Source organism: Dendropsophus ebraccatus, chromosome 1, assembly GCF_027789765.1.
Source record: "Dendropsophus ebraccatus isolate aDenEbr1 chromosome 1, aDenEbr1.pat, whole genome shotgun sequence".
Classification (NCBI taxonomy): Eukaryota; Metazoa; Chordata; class Amphibia; order Anura; family Hylidae; genus Dendropsophus; species Dendropsophus ebraccatus.
Genome location: NC_091454.1, coordinates 142,801,970 through 142,817,575, shown reverse-complemented (window position 1 = coordinate 142,817,575; position 15,606 = coordinate 142,801,970). Strand labels below are relative to the sequence as shown.

The window sequence follows — 15,606 nt, the reverse complement described above, 5'->3', positions numbered from 1 at the left end:
ATTTTGATCAGTTCGCCAGAGAGCCGTAGTTTCCATATACTGTAGGACTGCTCTTCTAACGTCTAAAGTATGGAATTTTTCTTTTAATGAATTTTTGGGATTTGGACAGAATGATGGAAGGATAATGTCCTGATTCTTATGAAACTCTGTAACTACCTTAGGTAGAAAAGAAGGATCTGTTTTTAAGGTAATACAGTCTTCTGAGATAGTACAATATGGTTTACGGATAGTTAAGGCCTGGATTTCACTCACCCTCCTGGCTGAACATATCGCGACCAAAAAGACTGTCTTGTATGAGAGAAGTCTTATATTAATGTCTGTTATAGGTTCAAAGGTAGGTTTTGTTAAGCCTTCTAAGACTATATTCAGGTCCCATGGCGGATGAATAGTCTGAGGTTTAGGATTAATTCTAGACGCAGCTCTTATAAATCTTTTGATCCATCTATGTTCAGCTAAATTTGTGTCATAGATTGCCGATAAGGCGGAAACCTGCACTTTAAGGGTGGCTGGCCTAAGGCCTTTAGAAAGTCCCGCCTGTAAGAAGTCCAGGATTTGGGCTATGTTTGGTTCTGCCGGAATTGGTGGAGGAGATTTACACCAAGAGGAGAACACCTTCCAGACTTTTAGGTAAATGGAATTAGTTACCTTCTTTCTGCTTTTCATGAGAGTGGATATTACCTCCTCTGATAAGCCTCGGCTTCTTAATATTGTCTCTTCAGGATCCATGCAGACAACTGTAGTTTTTCTGGTTCTGGATGGAGAATCGGACCCTGAAAGAGAAGGTCGGTTATTTGTGGAAGTAGGACTGGCTCCTCCACTGCTAGTGTCTTGAGGAGGCCAAACCAGCTCCTCTTCGGCCAGTATGGAGCTACCAGAATAACCTTTATTCCCTGATCCCTGATCTTCTGGAGTACCTTTGGTATCAGTGGGATGGGAGGAAAGGCGTAAGCTATTTTTACCTTCCAATTTTGTGTCAGGGCATCTACTGCAGTAGGGTGGTCTGATGGGTTCAGGGAGTAGAAGTTTGTCACCTTCTTGTTTTTTCTGGTGGCAAACAAATCTATCTCGGGTTCCCCCCAGCGTTCTACTAGTTGACGGAAGATCTGATCTTTGAGACACCACTCCCCTGGATGAACCTGGTGGCGACTGAGAAAGTCTGCCTGAGTATTTTCTGTTCCTTTCAGGTGAGTTGCTGACAGAGACAGAAGGTGAGACTCTGCCCAAGCGAATATTTGTTTTGATACTGACCATAGGGGATTGTGTTTTGCACTGCCCTGGTGTCTTAAGTGAGCTACCGTGGTGACATTGTCCGATAGAACATGCACATGGGTGTCTTTTAAGGTGTTTTGAGCCGCCTGTAATGAATTTTTGACTGCCTTGAGTTCTTTGAGGTTTGAGGAGTCTTTTAAATCGTTTGTGTCCCAAATCCCCTGAAAGAATTGGGTCCCGACTTGGGCTCCCCAACCTGTCTGGCTTGCGTCTGTTTTTACTATTACCTTGGGTTGAGGGTTCCACTGTACCCCTTTTTGTAGATTCTCTCTTCCTTGCCACCAGCGTAGTGATTTTTTCGTCTGGGGGGTGAGGGAAAACTTTTTGTCTAATCCCGAAGGTCTTTTGTTCCAGGTCTTTAGAATCTGGGCTTGAAGTGATCGGGAATGGGCTTGACTCCAAGGCACCGCTGGGATGGATGAAGTCATTGAGCCTAGAACTGACATTGCCTCTCTCACAGACGTCAGTGAGCTGTTCTTTAGTCTCCTGATTTTTGTGAGGATCTTTTGTATTTTTTCCTCCGGAAGAAATGACGTTTGAAGGATTGAATCTAGGAGGATTCCTAGAAACACTTTCCTGTGAGATGGCACCAGGTCGGATTTGTCGACGTTGATGATCCACCCTAAAGATGTTAGAAGGTTGCGAGTTGTCTCCAGATCTTGTATCAGCTTCTTTTGTGTGTCTGCTATGATGAGGAGATCGTCCAGGTAGGCCACGATATTTATTCCCTGGAGATGAAGAAAAGATATCACCTCTGACATCACGTTGGTGAAGATTCTTGGAGCCGAGGAGATCCCGAACGGGAGAGCTCTGAACTGATAGTGACGTACCTCTTTCCCTATGAGAATCGCAAACCTTAGATATTTTTGGGAATCCTGGTGTATTGGAACATGATAGTAAGCGTCCTGGAGATCTATGGAGGCCATCAATGCCCTGGACGCTATTAGGGGTGTTGTCGTCTGTATTGATTCCATCTTGAACCTCTGATATCTGACGTATTGGTTCAATGGTTTTAGGTTTATAATTAGACGGAAGGAGCCGTTGGGTTTTTTTACTAGAAACAAGTTCGAGTAGTGACCCGCTCCTTTCTCCTTTGGTGGAACTAGGGAGATTACTTCCATACTCTGTAATTTCCTCACGCTTTTCACTAATTCTTTTTGTAGGGGATCTGAAGACTGACGTGAGATTGTAAATCTGTGTGGGGGAGGGTGAGTTAGTTCTATTCGGTAGCCCTCCCTGATGATATTTGTTACCCAGTTGTTGTTGGTAATATATGTCCACACATCTGAAAAGTCCTTCAGTCTTCCCCCTACCGGACCGGTGTCACTGTTTATCTTGGGAGGACTTGGGGTTGAAAAAAATATTTCTCCCTTTCCCTCCCTTGGAGTAACTCCAGCGGCCCCCTTTCCCTTTACCGCGGTAGTTGTCCTGAAACTTCGGTCTTTTATACTGTTGTTTCTTTTGTGGGGGTTTTTCTTCTGGTAAGGCTTTCTTTTTATCTGCCGATTTTTCTATAATTTTATCCAGGTGTGTTCCGAACACATATTGACCTTCAAATGGTATACCACACAGATTTGATTTGGCGGTATTATCTCCGGTCCAATTTTTTAACCAGAGCGCCCGGCGGGCGGCATTGGTTAGTGCGCCATCTTTAGCTGCGAATCGGATAGATTCCGCTGTGGCGTCGGCTAAAAATGCAGTGGCATCTTTTAGTAGGGGTAGGGAGTCCACTATTTGTTGTCTTGGACATTTATCATTTAAGTGGCCTTCTAGCTGTTCTACCCAGACATGGAGGGCCCTGGCAACGCAGGTGGCAGCAACGTTATTTTTTAATGAGTACGACACTGTTTCCCAGGATTTTTTTAAGAGGCTTTCCGCCTTACGGTCCATGGGATCCTTGAGCTGAGAGGAATTCTCAAAGGGCAATAAGGATTTTTTTGTGGTCTTAGCTACCTGTGCGTCTATTTTAGGAATATCTCCCCACTTAGACGTATCTTCTTCCCCGAAGGGTAACCGTCTTCTAATTTCGCTGGGCACCTGTAACCTCTTTTCTGGTTCTGCCCACTCATCAGTGATTAACTGTTGTAATGTCTCATGGACTGGAAAAACCAATTTCTGCTTGGCTTTCAGTCCCTGAAACATCTTATCTTTAGGGGCTACCTGCTCCTGAACTTGTTCTACACTCAGAGCATCTCTGACCGCTTTGAGTAGGGCAGAGGTGTGTTCTGAGGGAAAGAAGTATTTTCTTATTTCTTCTTTCTGTTCAGTCTCATTATCGCTCATTTCTATTGATTCCTGAATCTGACCAGATTCATCAGAAGACGCGGATGAGTGTCTCCCACGTTTCCTGGATAATGTAGTTTCTTCTGAAGCTGCTACAGAAGCAGAATAACTCGACATGATATCTACCGGTGCATCATTGGAAACTACCTGATGGACCGGGGAGACCTGAGGAGGGTTTAGTTCTAGTGGAGCAGGAGGAGGGGTAGGTAGAGGTAGCGGCAGAGGAGGAGGAGGGAGTCTGGTTATAGATGTAGCTATCTCCTCCTTCATCATTTTCCTGATATCTTCCAGGAATGATGATCTGTCTTCCTTTATGATTTCCCCAATGCAAGATGGGCAGATGTTTTTCTTGCAACTGGATGACAGTTTTGCATTGCAGGTCACACATCTCCTCTCTGATGTTCTAGGTTTATCCTTCTTAGGATTAGATTCTTTAGTCTCCTAAGGAGGATAAGCAATATATATACATCAGATTTCAAGAAAAAGATGATAATCCAATGTAAGCACCACCCCACTGGCTGTATAGCCGTAGGGAGTATATATATTTATATATATATATATATATATATACCCATATATATACCCATAATATATATTCATAATTCTCCTGCACCCATACACCGATTGAGAGTGGAGAAGATCCTCATGGCAATTTGTACTATCAATGTAATATATCACCCATAGTGGAAGACATGCACTGATTCCAGAGGAAAAAAACTGCAGAGTTTGCATAGGTAGCGTGCTGAATGCAGAGCTGCGCATGCGGAAGCGGCCGAAGCCAATACACTACTCACAGTTACCGCCGTAGCAGTCTTGTCGGACGTGGAGGGATCCATCACCAACAGCGAGACGATCCGACCAGCTCGCGCTGAAGATTTTAACTGTGCGGTCCCGGAAGCGGAGCGCACGGCGTCTGACGTCATCTCCGGAGCGCCGGTCTTCCACGTCACACGCGGGCGACACTGCGTCCGACGTCACCAGCGGCGTCCTACGTCACGCGTAGAACGCCGCAGCCTCCGCGTCATGCGCCGAGCGCGGCGGCGTCTACGTCACAGGTGAGGCGACGCGGCCTTCCCACAGCCGGGATCCCGTCTGCCCATTATCCACCGGGGGGAGCGAATAATTCGGGTCCCCCCCACTGCCGAGTACCTGGAGACAGTGCGAGGCTCCACACGGGAAACGACGGAACTGCTCCTCCCTACGGCCGGCCGTCTGACTGGAAGGAAGGAAGCCGAGGCCTCGATCGATCCACAGCCTTCTGTAAGTCTTTTACTTCTTAGAGGGGATCTCTCCTCGTCTTCACGCGGATCCCCTCCCTCTCGTGCCTGCCCTAATGGGACAGGAAAAAGCACTGGTGCTGGGAGGAAAGGGAGGGGCTTTTAACCTCTCGTGCTTTTTCCTGTCCCTAGGGTACAACCCATCCTCCTATGGTGCCGTCGTGAAGGTGAGGAGAGAAAAATAATAATTCCAGAAACACTCCAAGAGGTCTGCTGTTTTAAAAGATACAGTGACACTATCACTAGCACTTAAGGTATTTTGCCCACGTGTTATGTGCCTCAGGAAGAGGTCTGTCCTGGGTCAGCTAATTTCTTGTGAACTACAGGATGACACCATAACCTCATCAGATCCCTCCCTGACAGCACCAGACCCTCCCCTCCCTACTGAGCTTTATTGAATGCTGCTGCTATCTCTCTGGGATAAGGATATACAGCAGTTATACACCTCCCCGGAGGCTGTGTTCACCCCGTCCCTGTCCTCCAGATCAGTAGGAAATATTGGCCTATGTTCTCTACAGGGTTTCTACAAGGCTGTTCAAGGATATGAGTAAAATACTACAGACTGACAACACTGTGAGCAAATGTATCTCCTATTTTCTTGTACCATTTTGAGGGTTAGAGTTTAATAAAGTTACATTCTGTTAAAATTACTTTCAGGAACAGAAATTTCTTCAGAGTCGTCTTTCTTTGACGTTTCTTTCTTTCCCCAAAACCCTCCAAACCAGCCTCCACTTTTCTTCTCTCCAGTCTGTGAAGCTTTTTTTGCCAGTACCTTTTGACCTGACCGCACTACCTAAAAATATATAAAAAAAAAACAAAAGAAAAACACGACCAATAATTCAAAAAAAAAAAAAATTTGCAACTGACTTTACAGATATATATTTACAAAAAAAATTGTGTCAATTCAATCTCAGAAAACAAAACAAAAAAAGAAAAACAATAGGTTCTTGGAGGTTTAATCTCTTAAGGACGGAGCCAATTTTAGTTTTTACGTTTTTGTTTTTTCCTCCTTGTGCTTAAAAGGCCATAGCAGTTGCATTTTTCCACCTAGAAACCCACATGAGCCCTTATTTTTTGCGTCACTAATTGTACTTTGCAATGACAGGCTGAATTTTTGCATAAAGTACACTGCGAAACCAGGAAAAAATTCAATGTGTGGTGAAATTGAACAAAAAAAGGCATTTCTTTTATTTGGGGGGTGTTTGTTTTTACGCCATTTGCCCTGGGGTAAAACTGACTTGCTATGCATGTTCCTCAAGTCGTTACGATTACAACAATATATAACATGTATAACTTTTATTTTATCTGATAGCTTGTAAGAAATTCAAACCATTGTTAACAAATATATGTTCCTTGAAATCGCTCCATTCCCATGCTTATAACGCTTTCATCCTTTGGTCTATGGGGCTGTGTGAGGTGTCATTTTTTTTGCGCCATGATGTGTTCTTTCTATCGGTACCTTGATATATACAACTTTTTAATCACTTTTATTAAATTTTTTCTGGATTTGATGCAATTTTACACGTTGGCATCTTTTTGCACTCACGCCATTTACCATGCGAGATCAGGAATGTGATTAATTAATAGTTCGGGCTATTACGCACCCGGCGATAACAAACATGTTTATTTTTATTTAACCCTTTCACGCACGAGGACGTAACTGTACGTCCTCGCGGGGGTGCGTGCGTTCAGAGCGGGGCCGCGCGGCGACCCCGCTCTGAACCGCCGCGGTCCCGGGTGCCTCATGTAGCCCGGGGCCGCGGCTATTAGCGAGCATGGTCTGATCGCCGTGCCCGCTAATAAGGTAATCAGATGCAGCTGTCAAAGATGACAGCTGCATCAGATTACCGGATCCAGCACTTCCCTGGTGTCTAGTGGCGGAGATCGCTCCCCCGGGACGGTGTCCCGGAGGAGCGATCTCCGTGTGTGGAGCCGGCCGGGGTCTGCGCCAAGATGGCGCTGATCCCGGATCGTCATTCGCTTGTTTTCGGCTGCAGCAACCGAAAGCAAACGAGTGCCGATCTCATTGATCTATGCTGTATAACTATATACAGCATGGATCAATGGGGGGCTTCTAGTATAAGTGTAAAAGTTTAAAAAAAAGATAAGTGATGTTGTCAATAAAAAGCCCTCTCCCCTAATAAAAGTCAGAATCACCCCCCTTTTCCCATGTTATAAAAAAAAAATAGACAAACAAACAAACAAACATGTCTGGTAACGCCGCGTGCGTAATCGCCCAAAATATTAATTTATCACATTCCTGATCTCACACAGTAAAATTGTAATAAAAAGCGATCAAAAAGTCGTATATGCGCAATCAAGGTACCGATAGAAAGAACACATCATGGCGCAATAATAGACACCTCACTGAGCCTCATAGACCAAAGGATAAAAGCGCTATAAGCATGGTAATGGAGCGATTTTAAGGAACATATATTTGTTAACAATTGTTAAAATTTTTTACAGGCCATCAGATACAAGAAAAGTTATATATGTTACATATCGTTGTAATTGTAACGACTTGAGAAACATATATAACATGTCAATTTTTCCATAGAACACACGGTGTAAAAACGAAACCCCCCCAAAGAAAAGTTTTTTTTTTCAATCTCACTGCGCATATAATTTTTTTCAGGTTTCGCAGCATATTTTATGCAAAAGTTCAGCCTGTCATTGCAAAGTACAATTAGTGACGCAAAAAATAAGGGCACATGTGGGTCTGTAGGTGTAAAAATGCAAGTGCTATGGCCTTTTAAGCACAAAGAGGAAAAAACGAAAACGCAAAAACGAAAATTAGCCTGGTCCTGAAGGGGTTAAAACATGGGAAAAGGAGGGTGATTCAAACTTTTATTAGGGGAGGGGGCTTTTGACTAATAAGAACACTTTTTTTTTTTACACTTATACTAGAAGCCCCCTTGGGGGACTTCTAGTATATACACACTGAACTCTCATTGAGATCTTTGCTGTATACTTACACAGCAAAGATCAATAAGATCGGCACCCGTTTGCGTTAGCCGAATACTAACGAGTGCCGAGCCAGGATCAGCGTCATGCGTCCTTAAGAGGTTAAGTTAGATTTAATTTAGACAGAGGCTATGTTCCCACACAGTATTTTTGGTCAGTATTTTGCAACCAAAACTAGGAGTGTATTGAAAACACAGAAAGGCTATGTTCCCACGCTGTTGAAATTGAGTGGATAGCCATCATTTAACGGCCATTATTTCAAAACAACTGTGGTTGTTTTAAAATAACTGCATTTATTTACCAATAAATGACAACCATCCACTCAATTTCAACAGTGTGTGAGCATAGCCTTTCTGTGTTTTCAATACACTCTGTGTTTTGGATGCAAAATACTGACCAAAAATACTGTGCAGGAACATAACCACAGATTAGAAGCGCAAAAACGCATCAGAATATAAAGAAACTAAAAATATCCCAAAAAAGGGTTACCTTCATTCTCAGTGCTAAAGGGACATAGCAGGTAAGATGCTTCTAACCTGCTGATAGTTTCTCTTTAACGAAAAACACAATAGTAACTTGTGTAAACTGCCCATAAAAACCAATCACAACTCAGTTTTCAACTCTGGAAAAATAACTAACCAGTTTCTACATTACACACTTTGATAAATCCGGACCACATTCATTATAAAGCTTAAATGGGAATTTCCACCTTGGACACTATGGTGTCTCCATGACCTATAAATGTCTTGTCTGACAGGTAGAGGTTTTAACAGGTAGGTTGAGACTTTGTCCATAATCCCACTTTTTGGACATCGACACATTGAGAACATGGACACTTATTTAAGCAGAAATTACAGCTACCTCAGAATTGTGAACATTTGTCTTTTAATTCTAAAGAAAGTAATCAGGCACAAAAGTAGTTGAAGTCAAGGTGCAAATGTACTACTACATACCAATCTACATGAATCTGGCTGAAATGTAAGCAGTGCTGCTTCCCTGGTGCTGATGCTGTGGCACCAGTCTTTTCTGGACCATTGTAACTTCAGACCAGACTCAACATACAATGCTACAGACAGTCAGGGCCTGGGAACTTGTGAATACCTATTTGATTGACCAATAAAAGTGTCCATTTTACTGGTAAAACCCTACTTTTACTGAAGTACATGCAGTAATTACCTGTCTAATAGCATCTCTCTATCAGTGTGATACTACATGTCTTGTACTGCTCTTTACCTGTCAGAATAAGCTGTTTCTCCTTTGGGCACCAGGGAAGGGCGACTTTATTTTATTTTTCTGCAACCCTGTGTGATCTGTACAGGACCCTGAAAAGGCTGCAGTCCTCTACACAGACAGTAATTTACAGTCTCCAGTCGCTCTTTCTGACTTGCCACATCCATATTTGTTATCTGCTTATTTTTATCAAATCTTATTCTCATTTTATTTTGGTATGGCATTTTGGGGGCTTTAGAACCCATTACCAGTTTTCCATTACGCTATGGTCTCAAGATACAATATTTTTAACATAGAATGGTTGTCCGGGAACCAATTAATACTCTAACTTGAGGGACAACTGTGTATATTATGAATATCAACAGTGGGGGGGGGGGGGGGGGGGGAACAGCAGGCATATTAGGAGGAGGCCAGTTTGCTTAGTTAATGTATTTGGGGAAAACATGTAAAAAGGGGTATTTCGGTCATTTGTGTTTTTTGATATATTGTTTCTTGTTTTTACAGCTAGAGAAGCATTTTATTTTCACCTAACCGCGCTCTCTGGGGTCCTCCTGCAGCGTCCTTGGGTTTCTTGCAGTGTGAGAAAACAAAAGGGCCTATATACTTAGTATTTGGACGCAAGGGAGGCGTAATATAGTACAAAGCCACAGCCATCAGTTTTGAAATGCAATGTGATTTATGTGAAACTGTACTGAAATCACATCCTGAGTGAGTCTTCAGAGCATGTGGAGTAAACGCTTAGCATTAGTAAAGAATGTGTGAACTGCCCATAGCAGCCAACTACAGCTTTTTAACTCGAAAGCTGTAAAATTTTAAAATTTTTAAAATGAAAGCTGTGAGCTGTTTCTATCTGACACACTTTAAATTGTGAGGAGCTAAAAAGTACAAAGGTACATTCCGTAAAATTTCTTTATATAACATACTATTCTGTTGTAGACCAAAAGTGAAGAGGCTCCAAACATTAGCCACAAAAGGGAAAAAATAAATATACAAAAAATAGTTACCTCTGCTTGTGCTTGCTGTCTAGCCAGAACAATATTAAATACATCAAGAGTTTTTTCCAGTTCCTAAAAGAAAAAACAAAACAAAATATAAACACACAAAGTTAAGTCATTATTATGGGGAAACTTAGCCCGATATAAACTGGAAAGCTGAAACCTGCAGCTCCAGCAAAGGAAGCTGGTTTTTGAAAATAGATAATTACCTTTCCCAAATAGTACAGGAACTAGCCGGTGGGGGGGGGGGGTGTCACTTCTGGACCTGATTTAACTAATAGGCCAGTCAGAATATCAAAAGTAGAGGTGGGGTGCGGGGGTAACCCAGGTAATAGTGACCACAACATAATAAGGTTTCATTTATACTTTAATAAAATGCTTAGTATTAAACTTAAGACGACTAATTTCCAACCTTGGGACATAGACTGGGACAATGCCCTTAGAAACTAAAGTAACCAAGAGAAATGGGGCATATTTAAAGCGACTCTGTACCCACAATCTGACCCCCCCAAACCACTTGTACCTTCAGATAGCTGCTATTAATCCAAGATCTGTCCTGGGGTCCGTTCGGCAGGGGATGCAGTTATTGTCATAAAAACAACTTTTAATCTGGCAGCGCTGTGTCTAACGGCCGGGGCTTACATTTGTATATGCATTAGGCTGGCACACCCTCTCTGTCCTTCCTCCCCACCTTCCTCATCATTAGGAATGCTCCATGCAGATTGCTTCCTATTACCCACCTGTGTTTATAATGAACATGGGCTGGATCGTTAAGACACCTGTGCAAAGCTTAAACAGCAGTAAATGTTCCTGGATCATTCCTAATGATGAGGATGGTGGGGAGGAAGGACGCAGAGGTGGTGCCAGCCTAATGCATTTACAAATGTAAGCCCTGGCCTGATTAAAGGCAGCTATCCGAAGGTACAAGTGGTTTGGGGGGGACAGATTGTGGGTACAGAGTCGCTTTAAGAGCATCCTGGTTAGATCTTGTGAATGACACATGCTGGTTAACTGCAGCTGTTAAGGGTGCAATAAATGTTAAAGTGCCACTGTTGTGAAATCAATAGTCCAGGCGATTTTAAGAAACTTTGTAATTGGGTTTATTGGTCAAAAAATGCATTTTTAACATGAAAAAGCAGTTTGAACTCTCCCCCCTGTCTTCATTGTTCTCCTATGGAGAGAGCTAAATAAAAGACCAAAACAGGACAACAAAGAGTTAATCTACAAATACCTCAACCTTTATCTCCTCTGACAGTCACCACTGACCTCTCTGAGCTCTGATTACAGAATTCACCCAGCTCCATGCCTGTAATCATCTGTTATCTGCTTCCTGCTGTCGGCTAACTCCCTCCTCCCCCCCTCTCCCTAGAACAGACTGGGTACGTCTGATGCAACAAGTCACAATTTCCAGATTTTTTGCAGTGGATGGAAAAGAGGAGGGAGGGGGGACCTGGGAAAAGGCTTTTTAAATGCAGATAATGGCATATTTGGCTAATAAACCCAATTACAAAGTTTCTTAAGATCGCCTGGACTATTGATTTCTGCAAAAAGAAAAAAAAATATGACAGTGACACTTTAAAATAAGCATTCAGACTTATATAACAAGAAGGTAGTGGGGAAGCATTGAGCAACTATAGACAGAAGAATTGTGCAAAAATAAACAAATAGAAGCAAAAATTGCAACAGAAAGATGGACTGCCACAGAAAGTATTAAGAATCCCAAAATGTTCTTCACCTATATAAATAATAGAAGACTTAAAACTGAAAAAACTGAAGTATAATGGTGGAGGGGGTGAGAAAAGGCCAATCTACTAAATACATTCTTCTCTACTGTATCCACAGAGGAGATGACTAGGGATTATGTAAATCATAGGGCTATGGATTATGTAAATCTTCCCATAAATCTCACCTGCCTAACACAACAAGAAGTAGGACAAAGCCTTAAAAACATTCAAATCCATAAATCACTGGGCCCAGAAGGTATCCATCCTTGATTTTTGCAAGAATTAAGTATTGTGTTAGGCAGACCCTTATTCATAATATTTAAATATTCAATAATAACAGGGATTGCTCCACATGACTGGCGCATACTGTAGCTAATGTGGTACCAATATTCAAGAAGGAGTCAAAGAGTGATCCTGAAAACTATAGGACCGTAAGACTAACATCTATAGTGGGTAAAGTATTTTAGGGGTTTGTAAGAGTTGCTATATTGGAGTATCTTAATGAAAACAATCTTATAACACAGGACCAGCATGGGTTTATGAGGGATTGGTCCTGTCAGACTAATCTAATCAGCTTCTATTAGGAGGTGAGTTATAGACTGGACCTGGGGGAGGCTATGGATGTTGTGTATCTGGACTTTTCAAAGGCATTTGATATTGTTCTGCATGAAAGATTGGTCTATAAAATGAGGATGCTGGGACTAGGGGAAAACATATGCAAATGGGTAAGTAACTGGCTGAGTGATAAAAAACAGAGGGTGGTAATTTATGAAACATGCTCTGATTAGGTAACAGTTACTAGTGGGGTACTAGTGGGGTTAGACATCTTAGGGGCGATCTGATCACAATGTACAAATAAAAAATGGACAGTACAGAGATCTTTGTAGTGATCTTTTTACTCCTAGGTCTGTAACCATGGCAGGAGGGCATCCTCTATGTCTAGAGGAAAGAAGGTTTCACCATCAGCACAGATGCAGATTATTTACTGTAAGAGCAGTGAGACTATGGAACTCTCTGCCACATGATGTTGTCATGGCTGATTCATTAAATACGTTCAAGGGGGGTCTGGATGCTTTTCTTGAAAAATATAATATTACAAGTTATAGGCATTAGATTTCTGATGATACGTTGATCCAGGGATTATTTTGATTGCCATTGGAATTTTCTTCCTGTGATGGGGCAATTGTCATCTGCCTCATAAGGATTTTTGCCTTCCTCTAGATCAACAAAGTAGGGTTTCTCTAGGTTGAACCCGATGGACTTTTGTCTTCTTTTAACCTTATAAATTATGTTACTAACATACATGACAATAACATCAAACTGGAGAAAAGTACTTTAAAGGTTTTCATTAGAGATGAGCAAATTTACAGTATTAACTAAGTGAAGTGCTTTGTTAGCTTGGCTGTCGGTTTATCAGCCGTCTGAGCTTAAACTCTGTGCCGCTTTGTTATGGGTGCATGGAAAAGCTGGATCCAGTCCTGGGAATTCAAAGGATGCTGATAAGCTGATTGACAAGCTAATGAAGGCCTTTGCTTCCTTAATACTGTAAATTCGCTAATCTCTAGTTTTCACACAAATAGAATTTATGACCTTGGGCACACAGACTTTTTCACATGGACCTATTCTAGGTGAAATATGGTGTGAATTCTGCACTGTACTGTGTTCATACCCTCTCCACACTATAAAGTAAAGGTCTTTAGAATAGCATCATTATATCTTCTGATGATCTCTAGGTTTCAGTAAACCTGAGAATGGTAAGAGTATTACAATAGGAATACTTTAAAACACAAGTGCAATATGGTCATCTTAATCACCTGTATCTGCTTTGTAGTTTCTTCAGGAACCTTTGTTTGGGTCAGTTTGCTCTTGTACATATTTTTGTAGCATTTTAGGGTTTCTCTGTGTTGTAAGATGTTAAGCCATGACCACATCCTTGTTCTTCTTCTTACATGAATGTCCAAGATGCTGTTAATTGCATACATCCACCTGCACACAAAATAGTAAACGTAAAAAAAAGTATATTATTAATGCTGGCGAAATTTATAAATTAAACCACAATGACTAACCTATAACTGTAAAACTTACATTTGGCACCCAGTATGTTAGATTTCCATGGCAATGATCAAACTGGGACCATAATGCAATCTCAATGTGTTCGAAGTCATGGAGACCAACACTTCCAGGTGCCAAGTAGAGTTTCCAGCTGATCTGGCAGCAGTCATGGTCATAGCTACACTAAGTTTTATTAATTATTCGAATGAAATATTGTTACAGTGACTCAAACGATAGGCCTGTGTCTAAATACCAAGGGAGATTGACCAATAGATACTAATGGGGACAAGTGGATTATCACAATTAGTCTCTTACAACTTGCCCACAACTTTAAGTACCTTACATCTATGGTGTTGTGTTTTTTCGATCACCTTCATTAATAAAGGTTACGTTTTAGAAAAAAAAGAGGTTGGTAGTTGTAGCGATTATAATTTTTCTTTGTCTTGTTGCAGTGACAGAGTTGATAAAATTTTGAATATATATACATATATATATATACACATTATATATATATGTATATATATATATATATATATATATATATATATATATATTTTTTTTTTTTTTTTTTTTTTTTTTTTTCCTTTCTTCAAATACATAAAAGGTGAGTAATCATGCACAAAGACAAATATCATTAGTTGGGGTGTGGTGGGTACTGGCCAGTAAAAGGCCTTATTCATACGCCCTGCAAAATTGCCCGTGATCGCGGATCAGTGACCTCGGACAATTTTAGAACCCATTAAATCCAATGAAACTATTCACACCATCCGTGACACCAACAGCTCCTTGAAAAAAAAATAGGACATATCCTAGTGTGGAATAGAATAGAACTCTATGGGATCCGTGTTTTTCATTGACTCCACGGATGCCACATCCATGGAATCCATGAAAAACAGGGATGCAGTGTCATCTGCATCCCCCTCCCCTGGGCCGGGCAGCGCATCCCAACAAATGAGTGCCTGATCTTCCCACCATCTGGCAGTGCCCACCCTCAGACCTATCAATGCATCATCACCCAAAGACAACCCCCCAGGCCGGACCTGGCAGTGCATCACTTCTCTGGATGGTGATGCACTGCCAGGTCCGGGCGCTGCCATGTGCGGCAGGGGTCGGGTACCGCAGATGCAATTACAGAAAAATTTCCACACATCACAGAGAAAAACAAATAGTGGGAGACTTTGTGGACCTGAAAAACCACTAAATGAGGCCTAATACACAATTATGCTTAGGCCACAACTGCTGGGATTGGAGGGCTATAGCTAGTCTGGTTCTCAACTAAGAAGTGGATACAATTATATCAGGTCTAGGCAATGCTTTGGGACATAAACTTTTGCAACATATTGGTACGAAGTAGACTGAATAGAAGGCCACCATGCTATTGCGCGGTGGACACATGAGAACAGAGGCCCCCAGTAGGTGTTGGTATTTGTGGGCATTGGTGTGCTTTCCCTGTCTCTCCTTTTATTGCAGGTGATGGTTGTATTGGAGCAGAGTCTAATGGCTGCGCGGTCAGATGACATCACCACTATGTATTAGTAAGCAGTACCTGGGCAGATTAGACTGCCATGGCAACAATTGGACAGTGCTGACTGGAAAAAGTACATAGCGGGAAGGAGCTGGTATATAAACCTGCGCTCTGTGAGGAGAGGCTCAGATAGTTACCTCACCTGTAACAGCGCCCTGTCCCCCAGCCCTCATATCTAGCTGAATGGATTGTCACAGTGTTTTATTAGTCGATGTGGTCACAGAAGTAATCTCTGTGGACTGGTTTTATTTTGGACTTTAAGTTATTATATTTATGAATATTTATGT

At 41.9% G+C, this 15,606-nt stretch overlaps 1 protein-coding gene across 2 annotated transcripts in view; it reads right to left on the bottom strand.

Moving 5' to 3' along the window:
* VPS13C (vacuolar protein sorting 13 homolog C) overlaps positions 1-15,606 on the bottom strand; it is a 212,683-nt gene that overhangs the window by 133,450 nt on the left and 63,627 nt on the right. For both annotated transcript variants that reach the window (XM_069980827.1, XM_069980821.1), the window contains 3 exons: positions 13,557-13,728; positions 10,028-10,090; positions 5,481-5,622 (listed from right to left, as the gene is read on the bottom strand). In XM_069980827.1, the coding sequence (XP_069836928.1) occupies positions 5,481-5,622; positions 10,028-10,090; positions 13,557-13,728 (377 nt within the window). The remainder of the gene's footprint in view (positions 1-5,480; positions 5,623-10,027; positions 10,091-13,556; positions 13,729-15,606) is intronic.